Source organism: Psittacula echo, assembly GCF_963264785.1.
Source record: "Psittacula echo genome assembly, chromosome: 3".
Taxonomy (NCBI): domain Eukaryota; kingdom Metazoa; phylum Chordata; class Aves; order Psittaciformes; family Psittacidae; genus Psittacula; species Psittacula echo.
This window is the reverse complement of record NC_137736.1, coordinates 21777593-21803343: the sequence shown is the minus strand read 5'-3', so window position 1 is coordinate 21803343 and position 25751 is coordinate 21777593. Positions and strand designations below refer to the sequence as shown.

The following is a 25751-nucleotide window of genomic DNA, read 5'->3' as shown; positions in this document are numbered from 1 at the left end:
AGAGCTTCCAAGCTCCCATTAACTACAGCTCTTCCACAGCTGAAAGCAGTGGACAGAGAAATTTAAAAAAACCAAAAAACAACCCCAACACCAAACAAAGAAAGAACCCCACAACAACGAGGAACTAAAAAAATAATTACAGAACTGAAAGATTTACAGAAGAAAATGGGAGGTCCCAAAGCTCAGTTTTAGAAAACAAGTGCTGATTTCATCAGTGTATTAAGGTCAACTGCCTAACTTTCTTCGCCTAAAGCAAAGCAAAGGAAAGTAAACCAGATGTTTAACAGCCACTCCTGTAGACAAAAAGAGAAGCACCTTTAGGGTGTCTTCTTTCAGGTGTTCATTTCAACTTTTCTGTAATCTTGTGTAAAGTCTTTATATGAAAGCCCTTTTAACTCACACTACAAATCATGGAAACTAAATGTCCTGTGCTGAACAGGAGGAAGAGACAGTTAACTTACAAAAGGATGCAACACCTGATCCAAATTGCCTTTTATCCCCTCAGCCCTTCAGAAATCAAACTTAAGTTACGCAAGTACCAAACCCAGTCTAGGTATTCAGTGGGAGTTGCATTAAAAAGACAACCCAAACAAGTTGTCCACTTATAAGGGAGGTTGGGATGGGCTCTTAAAGCAGAACATGCATTCAAATACTCTCAGAATTTGGAGAAGCCCCTGTTCTATATTCTGGTGCTGATTCCTGCCTTCATTATAAACTGGATTAAAATTATCAAAAATTTTCAGCTATGATTCTGATTTTGATTCAGCTATGATCCTGACTTTGCAACCTACTTTTCCTTACGGAAAACAAAAAAACCAAAACCTAAAGGAACACCAAGCCAAAAAAATCCTTTCAGCAGCAACATATAGTTTTCTAGAAGACTAAGGGCATTCAGGAGCTACAATACTCCAAATTCAGACTCCGCTTTGCAAAACACAAATCAAATCCAAAGCACTGGCTCTGTCCCTGCAGCATCACTCTGAGGACAGACCCACTGAGATTAATGTCCTATTTCTACAGCCTTTACTAAAGGCTGTAGAAATTATATTTAATTATACAGGAAAAAGATATAAAATTATAAAGAAATTTTTTTCTTATACAATTATATAGAAATTATAAAGAAAATTATAAAGAAAATAAACTTTTTTCTTATGCATATTTATGAGATTTCATTCAGCTCCAAGATGGCTGTTTTCATCCACAGGCTGGATTAGCTTGTTATAAGCAAGAGAAACATGAACACATCTCTCTTCCTGAGAGGTTTTGTGAACCATTTCCTCAAACCTGGGGGGATGAACATAACATCCTCAGCAGCAATTAAGTTCAAATGTTTGTGAATCTGGGGCTTTAAATCACAGTTTAGAAAGAACTCTCTGCTCAACGCATTCACTAAAGACTGTGTGCCAAACGAATGCCACTCTCCAAGTCTCCTTGTAAACTTCCCTATTGTGAGTTGAGGAGAAAAATAGTAAGCTTTCCAACATGGAGCAGGTCAACAACCATACAGTAGAAACACTTAAGTGGGATTCACATGATCTATTTGAAACACGTAACTCTAAAGAATAGCTCCCCTTGCTAACTAGGGCTGCTGCCCAGCTGATAATTGTTTACAGCCAGCTCCTAACAAATCTTCTGTACATACAAAATTCAACTATCGCCATGTATAGTACAGCTGCACAGAACTGCAGGGTTATACTTTTGGGTTACTTTACACACTTTTATTATTGCTAAGTTGATGCAAATCCTCACCCATGTTTAGACAGCAGTTAACATTCCTGTTGCTTCAAAGGGGATATACAGTTCTCCTCCATTATTAAAAGAAACCTGCCTGGCCAATCCAATATAATTTCTCCGAGATCTCCAACCTGAAGAGAACAGAAAGATTTCTACATATTAGACAGGACCAACTCTACAGTGCAAATAAATGCTTGGATCAACAGTGCAATCTTTGTGCAATGTAAGACTTCGGCAAATAAGTCAAACATGACAGCACTGGTGAAACTCATGGAGAGAAAAATCATTAAGCAGGACAAGAGTGGAAAGAACTAAGTGCACTTTATAAGATCTGCAGATCAGTCATTTCCATATCTCATTTCTCTTAATGCAGATATTTCAGGCAGGAAGGCCAATCATACAATTTTTAAGACATTCATCTCTGTTCTGATGCTCTGTCACTAGAGGCATGAGGTTGATTTCTATGCTTTAACACAAAGCTCTCTGGAAAAGTTCACATAGAAAGATATTGTTCATGTAAATCCAAAGCAATATAAAGCTAACAGTACTTTCACTCTTCTTGGAAATAACTTCTTAAGTTGGTAGCTATGATTGAAAAAGATAATGAACTTAGGGAGGCGCATATTGCAAAGCTGTATGTAATGGGGAAAAAAAAAAAAGAAAATGTCTTACTGCAACTAAGTCCTTAACAGTTTGAGTATTACTTTTTTTTTTTCTTTTGTGTTGGAGATTTCATAAACAAATAAAAACCATGTTTCTGGAATTCACACACAAATGTGCTTTCTTGTTCATTCTGTACAGATTCAACCAACCAGGATTCCTTTTGTTGAAACGGCCCACTGTAAAAGCACGACGAGATTAGCTATAAAAAAAATTTCAACTACAACAGTAATTTCACTTTGTACAGTTATTCTTAATATATGCTAGAAAAAGGCAATGCTCCCAAAAAAAAAAAAAAAAAAAAAGTAGAAATGAGAATAATAACTGATAATGAGATTAACTAATAATGAGATTTTATAACTTGACAAGTCATTTCCCACATATAGAAACAGGCTGCACCTCTTGATGGATCAATAAGAGGAAGTATGTTAATTAATATAGCAATGAGTCATCAATACAATATACATAAGTAAGATGTTATACACGGAACCTGGAAATAAGATGGCAGAGGGGAACAAAGGCCGGACTGTCTCCAGCCCACAGAGAAATGCATCACTAAGTGATTACTATACACTGTGGTATGAGGCTTTGACACTGAACTCATTGCTTATCTTCTGAGGAATTCTTTTCACAGTATCTTTCAACTATGAAATATGCATTTTTGAAGGGAGAAAATTATAAACCAGCACTTTTTGACTGTTCTGAGAAAACAGTCTTTAGGAACATACCAAGAATCTCTTATCTGTGTCCCTGTTTGCTTCCCCCTTTTAAAGTTCTCTGAATTATTTGGAACCTGTTTTTCATCTCACTTAAAATGCAATCCAGCAGACACACCTCAACAGTGATTCTGAGACCGCTATGCCTGGCACTCTGTAGAATGACTTCTCTCTCTGCAAAATAAATGCAGTCTGACAGGGTAGTGCAACACTAAATGATACTATCACATGCACCCTCTTGCTCAGTGCTCCAGATGTTGAAGAGCATCACTGTAGCTGCATAATATTAAGTTTTCAGATAGTAGCCTCTGTGCAAACTAATGCCCTACACATAGCCCTTCTAAACACAAAAAAGAGATCCCATGATGCATTTATACTGTATAACACACTTTAGTTTTATTCAAGCTCTTTCAAAGTTAGGCCACATAAGCTGCATGTAAAATTCACTATCTTCTACAAAGGCATTGCAGATTTCCATTTCCCCAGACACTGGGAGACAGGCACACAAGAATCTCACGTTGAAATGTGAGAACTAGTGGCTGAAGTCAGTAAAATCTATTTTTCTCTCAGGCACACCAGAGAAAATCAGAAAGAAAGGACTCCACAGGAGTCAGTACTGTTACACTGATGTAAAGACAGGAATAAAGACAGAATTAAGACCACTCGAACTCAAATCACACTCTAGAGATCTGCATTTTTGACAGATCAACATACCCTTAACCCAAATTAGTTGATTTATTATACATTCTCAAGTGAAAGTTCGATGAGATTGGTTCAGAAGGGCTCTTTTACTCATCTAGGGATATATTAATCTGAATTGCAAAAATACAATAAACCAGTCAATATGGCTTGGTATTTATGAGGTTACTAGTAACATCTTCAGTCCTGAAAAGAAAACCTACTGGAGAATTTGTACACTGGAAGATACAGCAGAAACATTAATCAATGCTTATATCACTGCTGCAAGGTAGAGAACAGTTTTATCTCTGTTTTGCTAACCAAGGAATTCATACAGGAAGTTGCAGTGACTCAGGACAGTCAACCAAAGTTCTGAAAGACATACAACTGTCCATGACTGCCTTCCATAATATAGCACATGTCATCGAGACCATCGAGTGCAGGGTGTAGGCCTCTTGTTTGAATCAGTTACAAATTTTGTTTCTTTCAGCAGATTCTGAACTTCTGATTTATATGCATAGGAAGAGACATTACAATGCTCCATATATAGGGCTTGAATGTTTTCCTCATCCATCTCTGATATACAGCTGCAAAATAGTTTCAATTGCAAGTGGGGAAAAATGACCCTTCTCTGTGTTAATAAAATGGTAAAATTCTTTCACTGTGAGTAATACAACTTCTCTGAGCCAGCCTAATGCTAGAGGGAATCTTCATCTGTATCGATGTCGCTGCTTGGTTTGTTCAACCTCTCAAATTCTTCTCCATCCTACAGGAACCAGAAGCAAAGGAAGAAAATGTGAGCAAAAGTTATCTTACTATTAACACCAACAAAACAAAAAACAAACAAAAACAAAACAAAACAAAAACAAAAAAAAAAAACAAACCAAAACCCCAACCAGCCAACAAAAAAAAAAAAGAAACCTAAACAAAACAAAAAAACCACACACACACAAGAACAAAATTTATTTTGAAGGCATCACTTATATAACATCAAAACCCTGTAATTTAAATCTCTTCCCAGTGTGTTATAATCTTGCTCTAGGATATACGTTTATAAAAAACTTCCCTGTATCTTTAACACTAAAGCAGCTTGTAGCCCATTCCTTTTACAGGAAGCCTGCTCACACAGTACTGTTTGTTTTTACCACAGCTGCTCAGTTGTAAGTGCTAAAATAGATATATTTTTGGTATACCAGAAGTTATTTACTACTTGTTATACAACAACCTAAAAAGGGACTATGTGGAATATCTGGAAAACACCTCTTCCAAGTTTAGTATTTCTTAGAGTTAAATGGAGACAGCACTCCCTGCTGGTTTCAACGTGTATTACAGAACACATCTGACAAGCAAACTAAAGAGTACAGAGACATTAACCCTTTCCCTTTAGACTGATCGCCCAGCTTAGTTGAATGACCTACCTAAGAGCACGCTCTTCCTGCCATGTTCTAGTTAACTACACGACTATTCAAATTCAGACAAAAGCCACTAATGGGCCCGGAGGAATTTTTATTTTTTTTTTTTCCCCTTATGAAACAAGTGTTAAAACTCTGTATGTAAAGATTACCTTTTTGTCTTCAGCTACCTCTGACTGTTCAGGTAGAAAGAATCTTAACATCAAATATATTAACTTCTTCATTATCTGTGCTCAGCTGCCAAGACTTATCAGTTCTACTTAAGTACAATTATTTCCCAGGCATCAATTTCAATTTCTGAATGCCGAAGGCCAGTGAAATGTTTGGTTATAAAGGTTTCAAGAGAGTATTTGTACAAACCTAAAGTTGCTCACAGGACAAAGCAGGAAAGCTATGCTTACCTAGGGTTCACGCACTGAAAAAGATGAATACGCAAAGCAAGACCCAGTCAATTTAAAAGATTTTAAGAAATACTGAGGAGTTTTGGTGTTTGACTTGAGGGATGAGTCCAGTAACATGAAAAATGAATCTTCCAAACATACCATAGCATAAATTGAGGAACAAAAAAATTGAGGAAACAAAAGAGGAACCAGGGAAGACAAGAACTGAAAAGTCTTACCCCACTTGACCTCTCCCATGCATCTCCTTTGATGAGTTTGCCCCTTTCCCGCAGGGTAGCATATTCCAGGCCTCTTGGTTTACTGGCATTATAGATGAATATGGAGAGAAGTACTACAGGAGCTTCCAAAAAGAACTCCAGAGAAGGCCTGAAGTCAAAGATGATAAAAGAGACGGTAGTAATGATGACAGTGGTGATCTGAGCTGTCATAACATGGAACATGTTGTCTCGGAACTTCAAGATGAAGGCTACAGACAGTCCCAGGAAAGCTGTGACAAATATGAGAGCCACTGAGAAGATGTTGTGCCCATAAAAGAAGCCACAATTCCCTATCTGCTTCCTGTCCTTATTCTGCAGTCCCAGCATAAGCCCATTGAACAGCACCCCAAAGGCATACAGTTTGCTGTTCTGGGTGAAGATGCTTTCAGCAATCTGATCCCCATCTTTCAAGATCTTTTCATTGTAGATGTTAGCCAGGGCAGAAATAAAACACTGCACCAGAATAAGCAGGTGGCCCAAGCTGAGGCGAAGAGGTTTCAATGCTCCTGCCATGGTAGTGGTGACATTCCAATGGAAGCTGGGAAGGAAACTTGGTGTTACGCAGTTGCCCTTTTCCAGGCATGCTTCCTCAGGTCCGGCGTAGAGGAGGCAGTGGTTAGACGGACTAAAAAACATACTATGATGGAATCCATGTGTGGCCAAGCTTTGCTGATGGCCTCCAGTTCCTAGAGTCAGGGCAACGATGGACAGGAATAAAATCACCAGAGACGCCCATTGTACCCAAGAGATTTTTCGCCTAGGAGTAGACAAAAAAAGCCACCAACTTTAGAAACACACTGGCATAAATTAAGTGACAGGAGAACAAACTCTATAAAACACATAAAAGACATCATGACACAGATAAGGAGACAGAGACAGGAGGAAAGATAAATCTTGGCTTTTCAGAATTCACAGTTGAATGCCAAAAGGCAGCATGCTTTATTACAGCAAGGGGGGCCCAGCCTAGCAATCACAGAAATACAAATGAAGTGTTCTGTAGAGATAGTTTAAGGAAAGTATTTCAAGATCGTGTTAGTTCTAGATACTGACTGCCTGACAACTTAAAAGCAACTGTTGTCTCTGTGGGAAAACAGATCTGATAGAAAAAAGTAATCACAAACATTCAAATAATTACCCGCTTTCTCTGGTAAACTTTTACTACATTTCACTTTTCCCACATGATTTTGTGCCCTTTTCTATTATTTTATCATGATATATCATATAAATCTATGAATGTAATTTATAAGACTGTAGGACTATTTATATTATTTTTCACTCAAGCAAAGACTGTTTATCTTGGGAAAATTGAGGATTTTGAAAATTAAGTAAACCGTGATATCTCAAGACATATCAAACTAAACAACTGAGAAAAAGCATTTCAAGTCAGACTGTCAGACACTGTTTTGGTATATTAACACTTGTAGAAAAGGCATCTTTCCTCCACATCCAACACAAATGAGTTTTTTGAGTGGTAATATCCATTTCCCTCTCTTTTCTGAATCTAAATCACACCATAAAGTGCCCAAATCAGGCAAAGTGGCACACATAGGACGAAGCCTGGCTTTTGTCGGATGAACAATCAAGAAAAAATATATAATTACTTCTTAAAGCATACTAAGCAGTTGTCAAGATACGTATCAGTGCTGGCACAATATTGCTGAAGACACCTCTATCACTCTTACATATCTCATCCCCTCTCGTTAGATTATATTTACATTCAATCAAGAATTACAGCAGACTGGAAAGAAGTACTGCTAATCATGAAATATGAGATTTAATGTATACATGAAAGTACCTAAACCTTAATTCTGACCATCCAACAACTACATAATCAATGTTTCAGTTGTCTCTTATTACAGTTGACCAAATGTGCAGATATGTAGGAACTCCTAATAAGCTACCATTTCCTACACCTTCAGAAAACACCTTTTTAGAAAACAAAGCCAACTCTCCAAGTTGGTATATCCACAAGAAAATCAAATAACTGCGCCCCATTAGATAAAAAGAAAGAATGTAGCATAACTTCTTCATGAAGGCTGGGAAGATATAAAATTTCTTTCACTTTCATAAATATTACTTACTTTAGCACTATCCTGAAGAGAAGAGCTGTTGTTATAATGACAAAATTTGAAAAGAGTACAGCCATTGCCTAGAAAGAGAAGAAAGGGAACAAATTTATACTTCAGACATAGTGTGGACATCAAAAGTCCACCAACTTCAAGTGTTCACCTTTCTGCAAGGTGAAAAGCATCATCCTGGTACTGAACTTACATTTTTACTCAAGTGGCAGAATAACACTTCCCTAAAATGACCTTCAAGCAAACCACAGAGACCAAGTTCCACTGTAGTGGGGAAAGCTGTACTGAAACAAACATGAGAGGAAGCCAAGCCAGCAGAAAACTTACTTAACAAAATGGTTTAGTTTTCAGCCAGATCAGTTCCCCAGCCAGGCTGACCAGTCAGGTGCAAAACCAGCTATGCCAGTAGAAAGGAGGAAGTTCCTCCAAAAAGAAAGTAAGAAAAGAATAGGGGAAGACAAGGCTGGTACTGGTTGCAGTGCCAGCTTGCAGCATTCATGAAATCCCAGACTTGGACAAGGCACTTGCAGAAAATAAACTTCTTGTATGTCAAGTGCATTTGTTGCATTGTTTATCAAAAGTAAGGAGGTTCAGCTTGAATTTTTAAGACTGCAACTGTACTAAAGAAATCACCTGTTTCAAACTAGAACTGAAAACAACTCTAAAGCTCCTCATTTGGGAATAGCTGTATAATTATGACAGTGCCTTATTCCATGGCTATGATCCCAAGCTGCAATCTCCTTGTGGCAAGGACTGTCTTTTTAGTCTCCATATTAGACACTCTACACTGGGGGACTGGACCAAGAAGAGGCTCTTTTAGGCACTGCAGTTAACCACTAAAGATCAGAATCTACCAACACCAGTAGGGAAAAAAAGTTCTTTTTTGGGGTGAAGGCATTTCCCAAATTGTGTTATTCAAGACTGCCCTGTGTAGTCAGTACACATACAAAAATAGCTAGGCATCTGAACTAATTCCTCCAATTCAGCCTTAGAGAGAGATCACTTTTTAAGACAATTTTACACAAAACCATACACAGTTTCCGAAGTGCAAGACACAGACACCGTCTTGAACCTCCTCATCTGCATTTCCACATTCCTGATTCCACAATAACAGAACCTCTTTCATTTACTAGAGGAAAACCACAGATCCTTTTCCTGTTACCTTAGTTCTAGTCTGTTCCAAGACACTCTCTGCTGAATAATAAATCTCATGAAACAAACAACACAGGGTCACAAGTAAGCTGAAGACTGACATGAGACATCTGCCTAAGACACAACAGCTTAATTTTCCATTTTGCAAGATTACAACACAATAAATATTTATGGAACAAGAAAAATATTGAATAAAGAAGTGAATCTGGCAGAAACAACTCTGGAAAAAAGAGGCTTGATGCAAAATGTACAAGTGTTCCACAGTACTCTGGTTTTGCTTTACAGTCAAACCCCCACATCCAACAGTTTTGCTAACATAATATGATCAAAATCTATAGCAGGATAGTTACAAGGAATTCATTTTTTAGCTGCTCTGCTCTCTGAGGCCTCAAGGAAACTTTGTCCTAGATGAGAAGGAGCAAGAAAAAATTTCCAAAGATCACCATACCACAAACTTCCATGCCACAGGCAGAATCTCTGAAAATTTCCTCTTACCACTAGGAAATGTTAACTGCTAAAGAGTATCCATGGTTACAGCTAAAGTTTAAAAAAAAAAAAAATTGCCCCAAAGCAACTCCATACTTCAAGCAACTGTCACCCAGGTGCTAATTAGTCCCAAGCCTAGTAAGTTTTTAAAGTGACATGAAACCAAGTTCAGTGCAGTATGGCCTCCTTTCAAGCACCTTGCCTCTACCTTATCACTTTCACGGTCTTGTACGCTGCCAAGGTGTTCTATCTTACAGGTATTTAGTTGGTCTTTTAATACTTGTTTACCATGATTATGCACAATTTCGGCTAACCCTCATAAAACATACCCAATTAAAAGATATAAGATGCTAAGAGTTCTAAAAAAGAGAAATCTTGGAGCATATGTTCTGAGGGGAGAGAGACAAGGTGTGCGCATCAGGGGAGGAGTGGGGGTGTAAAATCTAAAAGCCATCCATACTGCAAAAGATGTATGACCTTTGCACAAAAAAGCAATAGTGTTCATGCAACCTTCTGAACATCAGGCTTTGCTATTACTAACATTATAACTGAATTTCCTTCCTAAAATAAAAAAAACCAAAACACGCCAAATGCCAAACACAAAACCAACACCAAAACCACATCACCAATAAAAAAAAACCCGAACAACAAACAAACACTGCCAAGACCCATACACAACAAACCATAGAACCAAGCACTGGGCATGTTATTTTAAGATATCTAACTCTGATTTTAATTACATTTTCATAGCCAAGTCTTATTGTGGACTCTGCTCTGTTCACGACAGAAATTACACCTAAAATAACAATATTTTAAAGAGAAATTCTGACAGAAAGTTAACATAAATATTTATACATATTTTTAATGTTAAACAGAGGCAGCCATAATACCTTATAGCAAGCACTAACATCTGTTTCTATCTAACTTCAAACATAGACATGGAATGAAAATAAAGAAAAGCACAAAACCTGTACTATTTCCTGAGCATATGTAGATTTATCCAAAAGGATGAACGTAGCTAGAAGAAAGTACTAATTAAGTTTTGAGTTTAAACCATAATTTTTGCATTTGTTTGTTAGTTAAGAGTCAGTTTGCCTCCTCCACTCCTCACTTCCTGTTACGCTTATTCTATTTGTAGGATTTACATTTACTCACTTTTCTTTGGAGTCATTGAGGAAAGAAAACAAGTAATTATGTGAAGTCATATACGTAAACTAGTAGAACCTGCACAGAAAAGTGCAGCTCAAATATGAGCAAGATGAGCAAACACATTGAAAGAGAAATACAGAGTTGAAGAAACCAAACAAGCGAAAGCACAGAAAACTTGCCTAGTACTTAAGCAATTCAGCCTATTTCTAAATCACTTCAGATGGAGAAAATACACAGAGACTCCTCTACTGAGAGACCAGGCCAGGTAGACAGCCATCTAATTTCCTCTGTCTCCAAGGCAGCTATAGTGAAAGCCTATCACTGCACTTTTGGGTCCTTGAAGTACCCTCTCCTGCCATAGTCTGTGCCAAGGATGCACAAAGCCTCTGGGCCAGTCACAATGGAGTGCTTCTGTCACTCCTTCCCAGTCAGGCTGATGTCAGCCTCCAGTACAGTCAGCTGCTGGGATCCCCCTGTCACTCTAGAAACACAAATGGGTTCTTCCCCTTCATAGCTTGATAACATTAGGGTACATTGTGCACCAGTGTTAACCAGAACATTATATTCCTGTGGGTCCGACATGCCAGGTGATCTGATCCACACAGTCCAGTAAACCTAGCTGTCCCTCTTCTAGTCCTGGTCATAGTATTCCCCACTTTCTTCTTGAAAAAATGGATTATAATTCTTTTCAACAGGACCAGGAGTAAGATCAGCCTTTCCACTCTCTCTGGAGAACTGCCCACTGGAGACTGGAGCAGCAACTTTCCTGGAAGAACTCCCACTTGTGATGGTTTTTCCTTGTAATTCATATACTTGTGCCTCTAGAGTCAATACAAATTTTCCATCCCGACTCCTCATGTCCTTTCTGTGGCACCACAGGTAAAACCACAGGGTACCCATGGGTGTGTACTTTCTATATTCTCCCTCTAGAGCAAAAAAAATGCTCACTGTTAATAGATGAAATACTGGTCCATACAGATAGAGAATAGGACGTATCTTCTTTGAATTGCTGGAACTCCTGGGACAGCTTTTCCACAGCTGAGAAACAAGTCCTTTGGGAGGACGAGAGATTTTCTTCATATAGCCAGAGATGGTGAACCATTTCATCCATCATTGTGGCATCTCATCTCTCTAGGTCATTACTATCAAGTTGGCATACAACGATGGTGCACTTCATACATATTTCCACCACATGAGCCATGTGCATTGAACTTTGGATCTGTGGGTAACTGTGCATTGTTCAGGTCGTAATAAATCATCTCTAGCACAACCGATTCTCTCAGATACCGGATACTTCTCTACATTGCCTTCCAATTGCCTGGGTGACATCTAACATCTTCCTTGAAGAGTTACCATTCCTTCACACTCACACTTCACAGGAATCACCTCCAGAGGCTGAGAACTTGCGACCCTCTCTCAGTTGCCTTCTCAATTCTCCCTTCCCTTGAAAGTGATCCCAGATGACTGGCTTACCTACCCTCTAGTCCCAGGCTACTAGCCCTGTTATCCCAGCATTGGAGCAGCGAGGTGATAATGTGCTCACCTGGATGACAGCTGAAATCTTTTTGCAAATTGCACAGCTCAATCAGGGATAGTGATCAAGTGGTTACTTCTTGTTCCACCCACTCCTCCTGTAATTGCGGTGGCCCTGCTTCATCCTCCTTTACTGAATGAGCTGACTTCCTTGTCCATTTCTTCTTGTGTATAGGGACAACTGATGTCAGCACACATTGGTCCTCTGTTTCAGCTGCATCACCCATTGGCAGGGTTGGAGTAGCACAAATAGTTGCTTAACCTTAAACAAGGCCTGAACCACATTCACGGATCCTAGGGCCATGCCGATCTGAGCATCCCAAGCATAATAAAAATTTTCAGAATTCTCAAACGTTACTGTAATTGGCCTGGAGGAGAAGGTGAAGATGTGGAAAGATGTCTTCTCCATAGGTTGGCTCTCCAAGGAGAAAAGGTAAAAGGTATAATTATTAACAGTTTCCAACAGATTACTCCCAAAGTACAGAGGTGATAACAATGCTGAGTACACATACCAGCTCAGTTTCACAACCAGGAATTCTATCATGTCATAAACGAGTATTACAAAGTACAGCAAAATGATAACTTTAGCCCAGCCCCAAAGTGATAAACAGCATAACAGGGAACACATACAGCAAGTGAGGAGTTACGTAACACAATCCTGAGAACAAGCACAACAACCCTGCGAGCAAATAAATCAATATTGTGACTAGTGACTATTAAATCAATACAATGAATGCTTATAACAAATTTCTTATAACATGCTCTGGTCAGATCTGTCATTATCTCAATCCTTTGGTACCACGCTGGGCACCAAAAAGGATTGTCATGGTTTAAACCCAGTAGGCAGCTAAGTACTACATAGCCACTTGCTCACTCCCTACCTCTGTTGCGATGGGGAGGAGAACTGGAAAAACGTAAAACCCGTGGGTTGAGATAAGAACAGTTTAATAATCGAAATAAAGTTAACAATAACAACAACAATCATCATCATCATCAAAAAAAAAAAAGAAAGAAATAAAACCAAAGAAAGAAATAAAACCCAAGAAAGACAAACGATGCAGAGTGCAATTGCTCACCACCGATGCCCACTCCATACCTCCCAGCCAACTTACCCCAGTTTATATACAGGGCATGACGTGCTGTGGTATGGAATACCCCTTTGGCTAGCTTGGGTCAGGCGTCCTGTCTCTGCTCCCTCCTGGCTTCTTGTGCCCCTCCTCACTGGCAGATCATGGGAAACTGAAAAGTCCTTGACTTAGGGCAAGCACTACTTAGCAACAACTAAACCATCTGTGTGTTACCAACACAGTTATCAACACTGTCCTCAGACTAAAGCCAAAATACAGTACTGTACCAGCTGCTACGAAAAATTAACTCTATCCCAGCCGAAATCAGAACAAAGCTGTACAACATTGACCAGTGGGCAAGAGAACAAGAAGGTCTCACTGGTAAGGTAACAAGATCATTCTTCTACCTGCAAATCTTGCCTTGCCAATATTACAACTGTTAATAGTCTAAAGGCAATGTCGTCTATGACTAAGACATCGGAAGATATTTTCTTCATTATATGTATACTTACTGGCTGGAGGTAGGACAGTACGTAGAAGACAATCAAGTTATCCAAAAAGTAGAGAAAGGCAGGAATTGACCATTTCATGGAACTACAAAAATTCTTCCAGGAAAGACATTCAAAGGGATGATCCAAACAACCCTCTGAAAGGAAAAGAAATCAGCAAGAAAATCAGCTTATTATCAGAAGTCCATTCCCATGTAACAGAATAGGTACCACTGTTCTGTTTTCAGGAACACTGCTGGACTGAAAAAAAACTAAGGTACTACAGCCCTCTGGCAACATAGAGGACAGATCCAGGGCAGAACACACAGCCAGAGCAGCAATCCTGTGCCTACAGGTATTCATCTCCTTGCTTCAACATACAAAACATCAAGGAACCCGTTATCCTCACCAGAGTGTTTGTCTACTGGGAGAAAAAATCCAATTACCAACCATGCTTTGAGGCTCAAAAAACAACCCAAAGTCCCCACACAATAGTGACATCATCACTGGGTATGATTTCCTGATGATCATCCATCTAGATGATCCAAATCTAGAAATGAAACAATGACACAGACAGTGAATCTGTTCATATAGCACCAAAAAGGCAGCCAGTAATGTCAGAAATACAAAATAAACCAGAATTCAGTATCTGTAGCACACAAGACATGATCTGGGTAAAAAGAGAACATACAGGAAAAAGGAAAAAAGGACAAGGCACAAAGAATGACGTTTACTTAGGTATTCAGAACACACACTTTAGGATGAAGACTGTGATAAACTTAGAGTTGGTGACAGAAGTACTTTGTTAGCACAGATTTAAGACTACACAATGTTATTTAATCCTCCTCTGAACCACCAACACATTGAGTTCAGAAAAACTCAGACATCTGGAAGGAAAAAAACCCAAACAAACAAAAAATGTATACTCAACAGTAGCCAATGATGGCAAACACTGACTGAATGCATTTACTTTCTTAGGTATGTCTGTACTAAACGGTGGAAGTAAAAATTTCCTCAGCTTGCCAGAGCCACGACTGTTAGATGGAGAAGTCGATAAAAATAGCAGTTCAATTTAACAGGAGTCTCCAGTGCTTGACACCCTCTTCCAATTTAAACATCTGTTCCCTACCATTTTGAAATGCTACAAGCTTAAGCTCTTGTTCTTTTTACATCAGGACAGAAAAGCCAAGAAAGAAAAAAAGAAAAATAGCCTGCAACGTCAAACCAGTAGCTACTGAAGCCCGACACTGATTTTTCCGAAGAGCAGCCCCAAGATTTGTCTTCACAGCAAAGCCACCTTGAATTATAACATTGGGATGTTGCTTCTGACTCAAATACCACTACACATACACAAACCCTCTTCAGTGGAAGAGTCATTTAAATAAAAGTGGTCAGAAGAACAGAATAAAGGCCAGTTCTTGGGTTAGTGAAATTTTTAGGCTTCTCTTCAGTCTATTATGTGAACAGTGACTATTATCCTAGCATATACTGCATTAAAATTCAGAGAATGTGAAGACCCTGCCTTCATTACACTTTCTAATGCAACTTATCTGCCCCTATTTCAGCCACCATACACACAAATGAAGAACACCTGAATTTACAGCACGAAGTAGAAGTTATAAAAGTAAAGTTTTGTTGGAACTCTGCATGGAAGACACAATTCCAGAGAACCTTACTAGCAGGACCTACTCCATACTACATGTGAATACATCATCAAAAAAAGAAAAAAAAAAGAGAAAGTAGTACAGCAAATCTTAGAAAGTCGACACATTTGAGTTATTTCAAACACAGGTACTTACCTTTTTTCTTAACCCATAGTGCCAATACCAAACACAGGACCAATTTTACTACTTCAGAACATATGTTCACTGTTGTAGGAAGATAATCATATTTGTTATCTGTGGGATTCAGCAAATCAGAGAGCACACAATCAGATTCTGTCTCCTGTGTTTGTAATTAGAGCAAGAAACTATTTTAATCCCTCAGGTCAGAATTTTAGCCACTTTCCATAAATGCAAAGGCTCTATCAGCACTTTCATTACAAATATTCCAATTCTTATGATATATAGCTTCCTGAACAGCCTCCTTTCTGGGTTGAAATCTTTCCTCATTTGGTCCCACTTCACAGAACTTTTGGGGAGAACTCAAGAACACCCTTTTTTTTTTTTTTTTCAATTAGGAATGTTTTCCCCAAACAGCAATACGCTATTATTTTCTCCTGGTAAAAAATGGCTTTCCAGGATGACACAAATTTCTTCTAGGACTGTATCTTTTCTTTGTTAGCATATTTTGCTAATACTTGGTGGAAGGAGCAGCAGTAATTCTAGGCAGTTACAGCACACCCACTCTGATACCACTTCTCTCCAAAGCCTGTTGCAAGACAAATATTTCAGTCAAGACACATACCAGTAATACTGCTTATACAACAATTCAGTATTTGAAAATCAACTATAATTCACTGCCTCATCTTTTAAGGGTGAATCATCACATGGATCATGCACTTTGCAACCCGAGTTATCACTATATGCTAGACCAGAGATTTTCCAGTACAGAAATACATGTCACTACTTATACAATTGAATGTTTATCCCAAGAACTCTGCAGGTGGAGAAGTAGGCTTCTAGGTATCCGTTTTACCCCAAATGTCAACTCCTTCTTATTTGAGGTACATCATGTTTATTGCCCAACAGCACCTTCATTGGCAGAATACTTCATCAGGAGGATTCGACTTGAGCCCAATGTAATAAACACGCCTCCAAGCAGAAAAGTATAGATGGTTGTCTTGGAGCAAAACACGACTCGATTACAGCACTTGGCCTTCATTCTGCTGTTTCGCTGTCAATGCCCTTTGGATGACAAAGTGAAAATACATTGTAAATAGTACTTCAAGAAACTGATTAAAGCAGGTGAAATGTATTTTGCTGCTTTGTGTTATTTCACACAAAGATGCTTACATCACAAGCTATAATCTCATTCTGCAGTTATCTTTCTCCTTTGTATAAAAAAAAAAAAAAAAAGAAATTAAGAGAGCGAGATAAGGATATGCTATGAGAATCAGCAAAAGGGGGATAAGCAATGCACACAGAACGACTCAGAAGGTGGCATAGGAGGCCAGTTTGTCAGAAGATTGCATCTATGGAATACTGATTAGCTATGAGGAATAAATAGGTGGCATGCTTATTTTCCTTTAATATTTTTAAAAATATTGTTCCAAATTCCAACAAGGGAGTGTTTTACAGCTATTCAGGGAGAGCAACACCTCAGAGAAGACTTGGCACTTACTCAGCACCGCCTTGTACCCGGGAGGAGGGGAGGGATATGGATGGCTGCAGGCAGAGCCTCAGCTGTGCCTGCCAGTGGTTCCCCGTCTCTAGCGTTACCGTTACTCGGCCGCTCCGCTAGCGGAGCTCCAGGTCTAACAAACCGGCTCGCATACGGCCAGCATCGGGCCCTCTGCCGGGTGAGGAGGGCTGAGGGGAGCCCCTTCGAGCTGGCTGCGGGCAGGATGTCCGTTAACAGCCGCCACGGCTCGGGCCGTTTCACCTCAGGGAGGCCGGTGGGAGCAGGGGCCAAGGCCGGCAGTGTGAGAGGCTTCAAAGCAGACCCCCGAGTGCCAGCGCCGCGGGCCGCCGGGGAGACACGGGGCGAACACCCACCCCGCAACGGCGGCGAGAACGCAGCCAGCAAGCGCCGCCGAGTTCACCCCCTCGCCTGGCTTTGCGGACCGCCGGCTGCCACGTCGCTGTCTCAGCTCGGAACACAGCTGCAGCCAGGAGTGGGGCCGCAGCCGCGTGGGATGAGCCGGGCACTGAGGCGGAGGCAGCAGCGGCAGGTGCTCAGCCGCCGCGGCCGCACACACCGGCTCCCCTTCACCCGCACCGCACGCCCGCAACGCCCATCACCAGCTGCCTCAGAGCTGCGCCTCAAGGCCAGCAAGCACCTCAGCGTCCCGCACCAAGCTCCCCAGCAGCCCAGAGCGCTGCCCGACTCCCGCCCTGCTCCGCCGGCCTCACCTGCCGCGGCGGGGCTGAGGCGGTGTCCTCCCTCTCGCGCTGGCAGCGCACAACCCTTGCCCACCCGCCCCGCGCGGGAGCGCGCACCTCATTCTCTTTGACAATCGGCCCTCCCGGCTGCGTGACTGCGGGGAACTGCGCTCCTCCCCTCAGCCTGCCCCACCGCCTCCCATGGATGGCGGGACACGCCTGCGCGCCAAGAGGCATCGCCCCTCTCCTCCCTACAGACCTTCCCGCCTTGCGCACGCACACGCCGAGGGGCGGGGTTGTTGAGGCTGACCAGGGCTCGCTACTGCGCAGGCACATTACCGCTGGGCCGGATCGGGCGCGACGTGTGTTGAGCGCCGGTGTGTCGTAAACGTGTGTGCGACGCGGAGAGGCCACCGCCGCCGCGAAGCTGGTTGACCGAGGGGCGGGGGAGGTGGTTCTCCTCCTCCTGCTCTCGGGGCCCCGGCAGCATGCAGAACGTCATCAACACAGTGAAGGGGAAGGCTCTGGAGGTGGCCGAGTACCTCACCCCCGTGCTCAAGGTGCCGGTCCGTGCGGGAGCGGGGTGAAGTGAGGGGAGGTTTTGGAGCTGTTAAGGGTAGAGGATGTGCCCGCTTTGTTAAAGCAGGGTGGCCCGCGGAGCCGCGAGCCTCCTCGGTCGCAGGTGGCTGTAGAGCGGTCCCCCTTCCCTCACCTCTCCCTGGGGTGTCACCTGCAGTGCGGCCTCTCACGGGTTCCTATGGCGCAGGCATTGCCTTGCAGCCCCGGTGGGGTTCGAGGAGCGCCCGACCGCCCCGGGAGTCGCTCCGCCTTCCCGGAAGCCGCCCGGCGGTTGCGGTTTCGCTTGTCCGGGCCTGAAGAACTCCGGTTGCGGCGGCTTTACGCAACCGGCGGAGCGTCTGCGAGGGCGCCGTGCGCCCTCAGGCCTCGGGGGAGGTCGTGCAGGAGCAGCCTTGCGATGGCAGAGCCGCCGGCCGTCGTCTTGCACTGTGGCGTACGGGATGGAGGGAACCTGAGTGGGAGCTCCCATTCTATTAGGGGCGGGAGCATTCACTGTAGGGGTGCGGACCTTCGAAGGCCAGGTATTGCTGGTCGTATTGCTCGAGAAATAACTTGTTTATTGCTGTTCTCTATCAAATTGGCTAAGCTTTCATAGAACCATAGAGTGGTTTGGGGTCAGAGGACCTTAAGATCGTCTAGTTCTAACACACACACACACCCCCCCCCCCGTCATAGGCAGGGACACCTTCCACTAGATCGGGTTGCTCAAGGCCCCCTCCAGCCTGGCCTTGAACACTGCCAGGGTTGGGGCATTCACTTTGGGCAGCCTGTGCCGGTGGCTCACCACCCTCACAGTAAAGAACTTCTGCCTTGTGTCTAACCTGAACTTCCCCTGTTTAAACCCATTATCTCTTGTCCTGTTGCTACAGTCGCTGATGAAGAGTCCCTCTCCAGCATCCTTATAAGCCCTTTTCAGATACTGGAAGGCTGCTATGAGGTCTCCACGCAGCCTTCTCTTCTCCAGGCTGAACAGTCCTTATTTTCTCAGCCTGTCTTCGTATGGGAGGTGCTCCAGCCCCCTTATCCTCGTGGCCCTCCTCTGGACTTGTTCCAACAGCTCCATGTCCTTCTTATGCTGAGGACACCAGAACTGCACACAGTACTCCAAGTGAGGTCTCACGAGAGCAGAGTAGAGGGGCAGGATCACCTCCTTTGACCTGCTGGTCATGCTTCTTTTGATAAAGGATACTTAACTGATTGTGCTTTTCTGCAGTTAGACTACATTCCATCTTCTGTCTCCTGTTTACAAATACTTTTTTACGTAAAAGTCAATTTTGTGAATGTCTAACTTGTCAGCAGTTCCTTCACCACTGATTTTCACATTTTCCCATGTTTTTTGAAAAGCTACTTCTGCTGTAATTGTTTATGATAGCAGCTTCTACCTGTGGTTTTACAACATTATCTTCTAGGTGCTTTGTACTCTGCAGCTTAGGTCTTTGGGCAGAAGACATGATAATTATTAATTGACCTTGCCCCTCTGTGGTATGTAGTGTGCTCTTGCCTGCATAGTGGACCTTTCTACAGTTGCCCACCAATGTGACGTGACGTGTATGGGCTGCAGTTCTGGCGTGGAAAAGTGAAGTGGCTCGTTTACCATAGTACGGTTGCTGTTGCACAGCTGGTGTAACGGTAGAGGAATTCTTGTGCCCAAATGTACTATTGGGAGGAGGCAGCAGTAAAACCTCCTACAAATGGAAGGTTATAACAGTGTACATGTTCTGTTTACAAAGGGTTGAAATAAATACTCCAACTTGGTAACTTTGAAAGAAACTATACCTGTGTCTCTCACTAGCTTACATACCACAGAATGTACAGAGATGAAACAGTGAACTGTTTACCCTCAGGGAATAGAGGATGGATATTTTACATATTTTCTGTATGTAGTTCCAGAAACCAAGCTTATGCATGTTGCCTACTGCTTGTAGCGTATTTTGAGATTAAACAGTAAGTTGTCTCCACTGTGTTGTTGCATAATGTGTTATTGAGAATTCTCAGTTTTATAGCAATCCAAATTGCTAAATTAGGGCTGTTTGAGTTTCTTTGGTTTCTGTTAACTAGTGCATAGTGATGTTTGTACAACTGCTCTTTTGCTTATCTTAATACTATTCTTAAATGTGTCATCTTTAGAAATGAGGGAGAAAGGAAACAGGTGTGCTGTGTGCTCATTTCTTTTTACATAGTGCAGGTGATAGTACGCACTGGGGTGAAGCATAAAGAGTAAACAAATAAAGCGTGGTTGGCATTAAAATGATTTCCCAATGATTAAATAAGGTGAAGTTGTAGTGGAAAGTGAGGTGCTTTTCAGTTGCTGCTTTTAGTTAAAAAAAAAGAAAATCACAAGTTCTTTAAGGCAAGAAGTTATTCAGTAGTTGATGACGGAAGAAATTGAAAAGTCAACTATGCTATGGTTGAAATTACTTCTTCTTCAAAAGGCATTCTTAAATAGCTGGGAAGCACTAAGTTTCCGTGATGCTTGTGACTCTTCTGAAGGAAAAAAACATAACAAACAGAAGTCTGAAACAAAATATTCTAGATTTGAATATGCTAAAAAAAGCCTTATCCTTAAACTTCATAAATATCACCTTTAATGCAAAAGTACTTCATTCCTCCATGTAGAGCTAAATTATATTGCTCATTGCTGTCTATTCTTCATCCATAAAAAAATCATGGCAATATGAGAAAATCTGAACTGTTTCCGTAGAGTGCATAATGAAGGCACAAAAATGGATATATATAAAAAAGTTAATAACTAAGTCTTTCTACGTAACTTTTCCTACCACAGATGAAAGTTGGTTTGGTCGTTCATTTACTGACCTTTCTTAACTGCAAGGCCTCATACTGGTGCCTCGTAGTGCTGTTCAGCGCCTAGAACAGTCCCAAAGTCCTGATTCTGAGAATCACTGATTCTGACTGGTTTTCTGTCTCTCACTGGCAAATGTAGTACTGAGTTCTGGGGGATATTTTCTCCAGTTTTGATATATTAATTGGCTGCAACAAAAAAATTATTTAATGTGTGTGATCTTTTTTCATAATACCCCACATTCTGTAAAAAGTAATTTTGTTGAGCCGTACATCAGAGGATATGGCAGTAGGCTGCCTGTCAGCCCTGACAGAGGGCTGCTTGGTCTCCAAGCTGATTAACAAATGTCCATGGACAGTGCTAGTTCCAAGGCAGGACTTGATGATCTTCAAGGTCTTTTCCAACCTGGTTGATTCTATGATTCTGTGTTTGTCTTACCAGTAAAGTGGGGTGCTTCGATTTGTCAGCAGTTCTCAAAATTTCTAAACTTTTTTTATTGCAGGAGTCAAAGTTCAAAGAAACTGGAGTAATCACACCTGAAGAAGTAAGTATTTAGAAACTTTGAAATATATTTGGGAAGTAATGATAAATTTTAGTCAAAATGACTGTATTAATCTCAAACGTTCATGTCTTTACTAATTAATTATTGCTTCTTGAAACAATTTCCACAAAGTGAAAGTTCTAAATTGCCTTTTTACTGTCCAGATGAAATAGAGCAACAGAATTCCTCTTAGATGACATTTGACATCTGAATGTGGAATGCTTGTTTCCTGTATTATGTCACAAGAAGCTTGTGCTGGGTCAACAGCTCCATTTGTCACAGGAGTTCTGGACTCAAGCAAGAGTATATTGATTTTAGAAGTCTTTCCCATAAGCAGCTCTGAAGGGAGCTTGTATCTTGAAAGCTGTCTTTTGCTTACCTCACTTTTGTTTACTTCCAAGGCTCTGGCTAAATCATTACGTATGCTTGTCCACACCCTGTATCCAATCATTACTATTTTTTCCCTCCTTTTCTCTATAGCTTACTTCAGGCTGGTTGTATTTTGGATTGCTGCCAAGCAGTTTTTTAAGGAGTCTGCTGTGAAGAGAAAAAAAACAGGATTTTTTTTCTTTTTTTTCTAGAATAGTAAGAACACTGATTGTACAGTGCTATTTTGACTTCCCCGTTCTACTTTTTCTCATTCTAAAGTGTTACTGTTCTGAAAATACGTTGTCTTCACAGAGATTTAAGAAAATTATGTTAAAACTGTTAGGTAGAATGAAAGAGAAATGAGGTAAAATGTACAAATGTGAAGATGAGATGGAGAAAGATGGAACAAATGATGACTGATGCAGGTAGATAATGTGACCAGAAGTATTTTTCCTAACCTTGGTACCTATAGCATATTTCTGCTGTGTTGCATGGCAAGCAAGCTCAGAAAAACAGGCTTACCAACATGATGTTCTGCTGTTTGGATAACCATATGTGTGTGTGTGTTACTGCATATAGATATTTATATGTTGTATATTACACAATAATAGATTTCGTTTACAGATAATATAAATTGTAAATATAACAGAGTAAGTCTAGACAAATGTTCTACTAATGCTTAATCCCTTCTTGATTGTGGGAGAGAACTTTGTAGTAGTGCTGAAAGAAAAGGGTCTTTCTATAGAACTTAGCAAGAACCACAGTATGTTATGGTAAACAGTTTGCAGCATTTAAACGTCATTAAGAATGTGAATAGTGTGTATTCTCTGTATAAAGTTAGATTCTGATAGGAAGAACAAATTGAATCCTTCAAAGCAGTAGTCAAGGGAAAGAATTCTATAGCAGGATTAATTTTTTGGTCAGTTTAGGTGAGACTGAAGCATGGATCTGCTGATTGTCCCTTTGACAGTCTTCTTTTCTGATGATTTTGGTCTTTATATAGTAATGATTGCTAAAGAAGGATTCAAAGCATTGATGTTGCTAGGATATTGGCTTCAAATGACTTCAAATTTCTTGGGTAATGAATGTCAATTCAACTGTATTTTAGTCTGAGATGCTGTTTTATAAAAGACTTTGTGGGGTTCCTGTGGCTTGCCTCAGAAGATGAATCAGGAATAAGGCTAAAAGATGGCTCATCATTCAAACTCAACAATTGCTCCGTCTTTTTATGTACTTTTGTGCTTTATTTAATTGCAACAAATTCTTGCCTGTTCTTACTAGTTAATACCTCAAAGATAACATCTGTTTTAATTTTATATGTAAGTACAGGCGAATCTTAAAAATCATTCTTTCCAGGAGTAGAAATGTTATCCTGAAATTGATGTCTTTTGCAATATTGGTTCAGGTATGAGATAGCATTAGTGCTTGAGAAATAGAAAACAGCTAGGTAATTCTGCTGCCTAAGCTGAAGAAAATGCAAATGATATTTCAATTATTGTTCTAGGGGTTTGCATCTATTAGACCCACAAAGAATACTTTAACCTTTTTTTTCATCTTGAAGAATATTTTGTAACATTGCTGCCAGTTGGTTCCAGTTCCTTGAACAAAGAATTCTAAACAATTCTGGAATTACATGTATTGTTTATTACTATGTAAAGGCTAATGAGTTTTAAAAATTTGATGTGTATTGGGAGGGGTTGCTGTTTTCTTAAAAGAGAAGATGTCACTTATGCTGGAGACTTCTGTTAGAAAATGGATGAAAGGAAGCACTTTTCCAGAGATTGAGTCTGCTAATCCATATGCAGTGCGTGTTGCAGTATTTTCTACTATGCTGATATGCCTCGCTTTGAAGGACATGGTGAGAAAATGGCTGACACACCACTACAGCAGTTTCTGGTTAACTAAAAGTGTGTTGTTATAAAGTGGCATTTTAAGACAAGAAAGCAACTGTAGCAATGGGTGTTCCTCTCATTTTCAAAAGTATCTGGTGCAAAAGACCACACAAGTAGCTTTCCTTAGGTGCAGGCCTGCCTTTCTCAATTCATGCATACAAAAAGAAGCCAGTGCGTTAGAGTTTACTGGATGACCTTTGAGTTCGTATGCAAGCCTAACATGAGTTTTGCAATATCACTTTGAAGTAATGATGTAATTTTATAAAATCCTTTGCTGTGACATTAAGCACAAGTAGATTGAAAATTTTTTTTAGAACTATTTCTTCAGAACAAAGTTATACGTAAGGTTTTTCAAGGTATGGTTATCCTTATTTAGTTAACGCCAGTGGTGAACTATTACAGTGATGGTCATTACATAAAATGTATACTGTTTATTCCTCTGTTGCAGTTCTTTCACCAATACAATGAATTAATGTCAGTCTCACTTTTCTTCTTGCTGCAAAATTGTTTTAAACACTGAAAGAGATTTTTTTTCTACATTAAGCTCTTCATTGTCTTTGCAAAACTTTGAAGAGTGGCAAATAAAAACGTATTCTTCATCACAAAGTAAACAATGTTACTGGGTCTAGAAACTTCTTTGCTTGTTTCAAGAAGGGTAGGTTATACCACAGCTTTTTAAACTATCTGAATTTGCTGTTGTGCTTAGTACACGTTTACTTCTGCTGAAGTCAATTTAGTCTTTGGGTTTTCATGGTTAGCTGAGAAATTGAGTTAAAATAAAGCATCAAGCTGATCTAAACAATTGCTAGTTACACAGTTAATCTGTCAAAGGAATGTGCAACTGAAATACTAATGTTGAGGAAAACTGGAGATTGTTTCCTTATGCTCTATTTAACAGTTTTATTTTTTTTTTCTTGCTTTAACAGTTTGTCGCAGCTGGAGATCACTTAGTTCACCACTGTCCTACTTGGCAATGGTAAGTAAAATTAAAAGAATTATAGAAAGCTAGCATCCCTGCTATGCTTGGATGTGCTTCCATTGAATGCAACTATACAGTTGTCTCATTTCTTAACAATATGTGGACTCTTTCAGTAGAACTTATGCTGGTTTTATGATCAAGCTATCTTTAAGTCAGGCAGGACTTACTTATTGCTGTGTGTAGGAGTAGTTGAGATGAGGGTTTGTTTGGGGATTTTTTGTTTTCCTAAGGTTTTAGAGGAAATAAGCCGATACATACTGTGAATGCCTTCAGTGCTTAGCTGCGGTAGCAGCATGTCTCCCTGGGCTTGTCTTGGTGATTAGTAATTCAAAAAGCAAAGGCCACGTGCAGCTAAGAGGTAGTTATAATTAGTATATTTTAACAAGCATTTATTAATTGATTATGTTCAAGTTGGCCCACATCAGATCACTCTGAGCAGCGCTTGCCCTTGGAAATTCCTTATCTTTCATACACAATAAGAGTGCAAATAGGGTGATTCCTCATGCTCTGCTGATGTCTTGCATTATAAAACTGAATGAGTTAGTGCCTAGATAAGCATTGTCTGTGCAGTTGGTATCATCAAGCTTCTTGGCTCTGTACTGGGCCATGAATTGCTGAAGGAGGAATTATTATGTTTTAATCATTGTTTCTTGACCTTTTACCATCTCCTTTAGAGAAAACATGATATTGAGTCTGGCCTATGTGCCAGCATTTTAGAACAGGCTACTTAGAATGTTGGTCTTAGTTTAAACCAAAAACCACTAAAAGTGAAAGCAAATGCTTCAGTAATGTGAACT

The 25751-nt window shown here is 40.5% G+C and overlaps 2 protein-coding genes across 6 annotated transcripts in view; one reads left to right on the top strand and one right to left on the bottom strand.

The window, feature by feature from the left end:
* Positions 1-3494: 3494 nt before the first annotated feature.
* On the bottom strand, positions 3495-18134 carry SLC35A5 (solute carrier family 35 member A5). Its single transcript, XM_080612472.1, has 7 exons — positions 18054-18134; positions 16505-16657; positions 15611-15709; positions 13836-13969; positions 7940-8007; positions 5820-6615; positions 3495-4554 (listed from the first exon to the last, which is right to left on the bottom strand). The coding sequence occupies exons 2-7, from the start codon at positions 16632-16634 to the stop codon at positions 4486-4488; spliced, it is 1296 nt and encodes a 431-aa protein (XP_080468598.1). The 5' UTR covers positions 16635-16657; positions 18054-18134; the 3' UTR covers positions 3495-4485.
* Positions 18135-18139: 5 nt separating this feature from the next.
* The window catches only part of ATG3 (autophagy related 3), a 29862-nt gene continuing 22250 nt past the window's right edge, over positions 18140-25751 (top strand). For 4 of the 5 annotated variants that reach the window (XM_080612487.1, XM_080612488.1, XM_080612486.1 and 1 more), the window contains exons 1-3: positions 18140-18360; positions 21676-21717; positions 24902-24951. In XM_080612487.1, coding sequence (XP_080468613.1) covers positions 18283-18360; positions 21676-21717; positions 24902-24951 — 170 coding nt within the window. In that variant the 5' untranslated portion in view covers positions 18140-18282. The remainder of the gene's footprint in view (positions 18361-21675; positions 21718-24901; positions 24952-25751) is intronic. The other variant, XM_080612485.1, reaches the window with a different exon arrangement.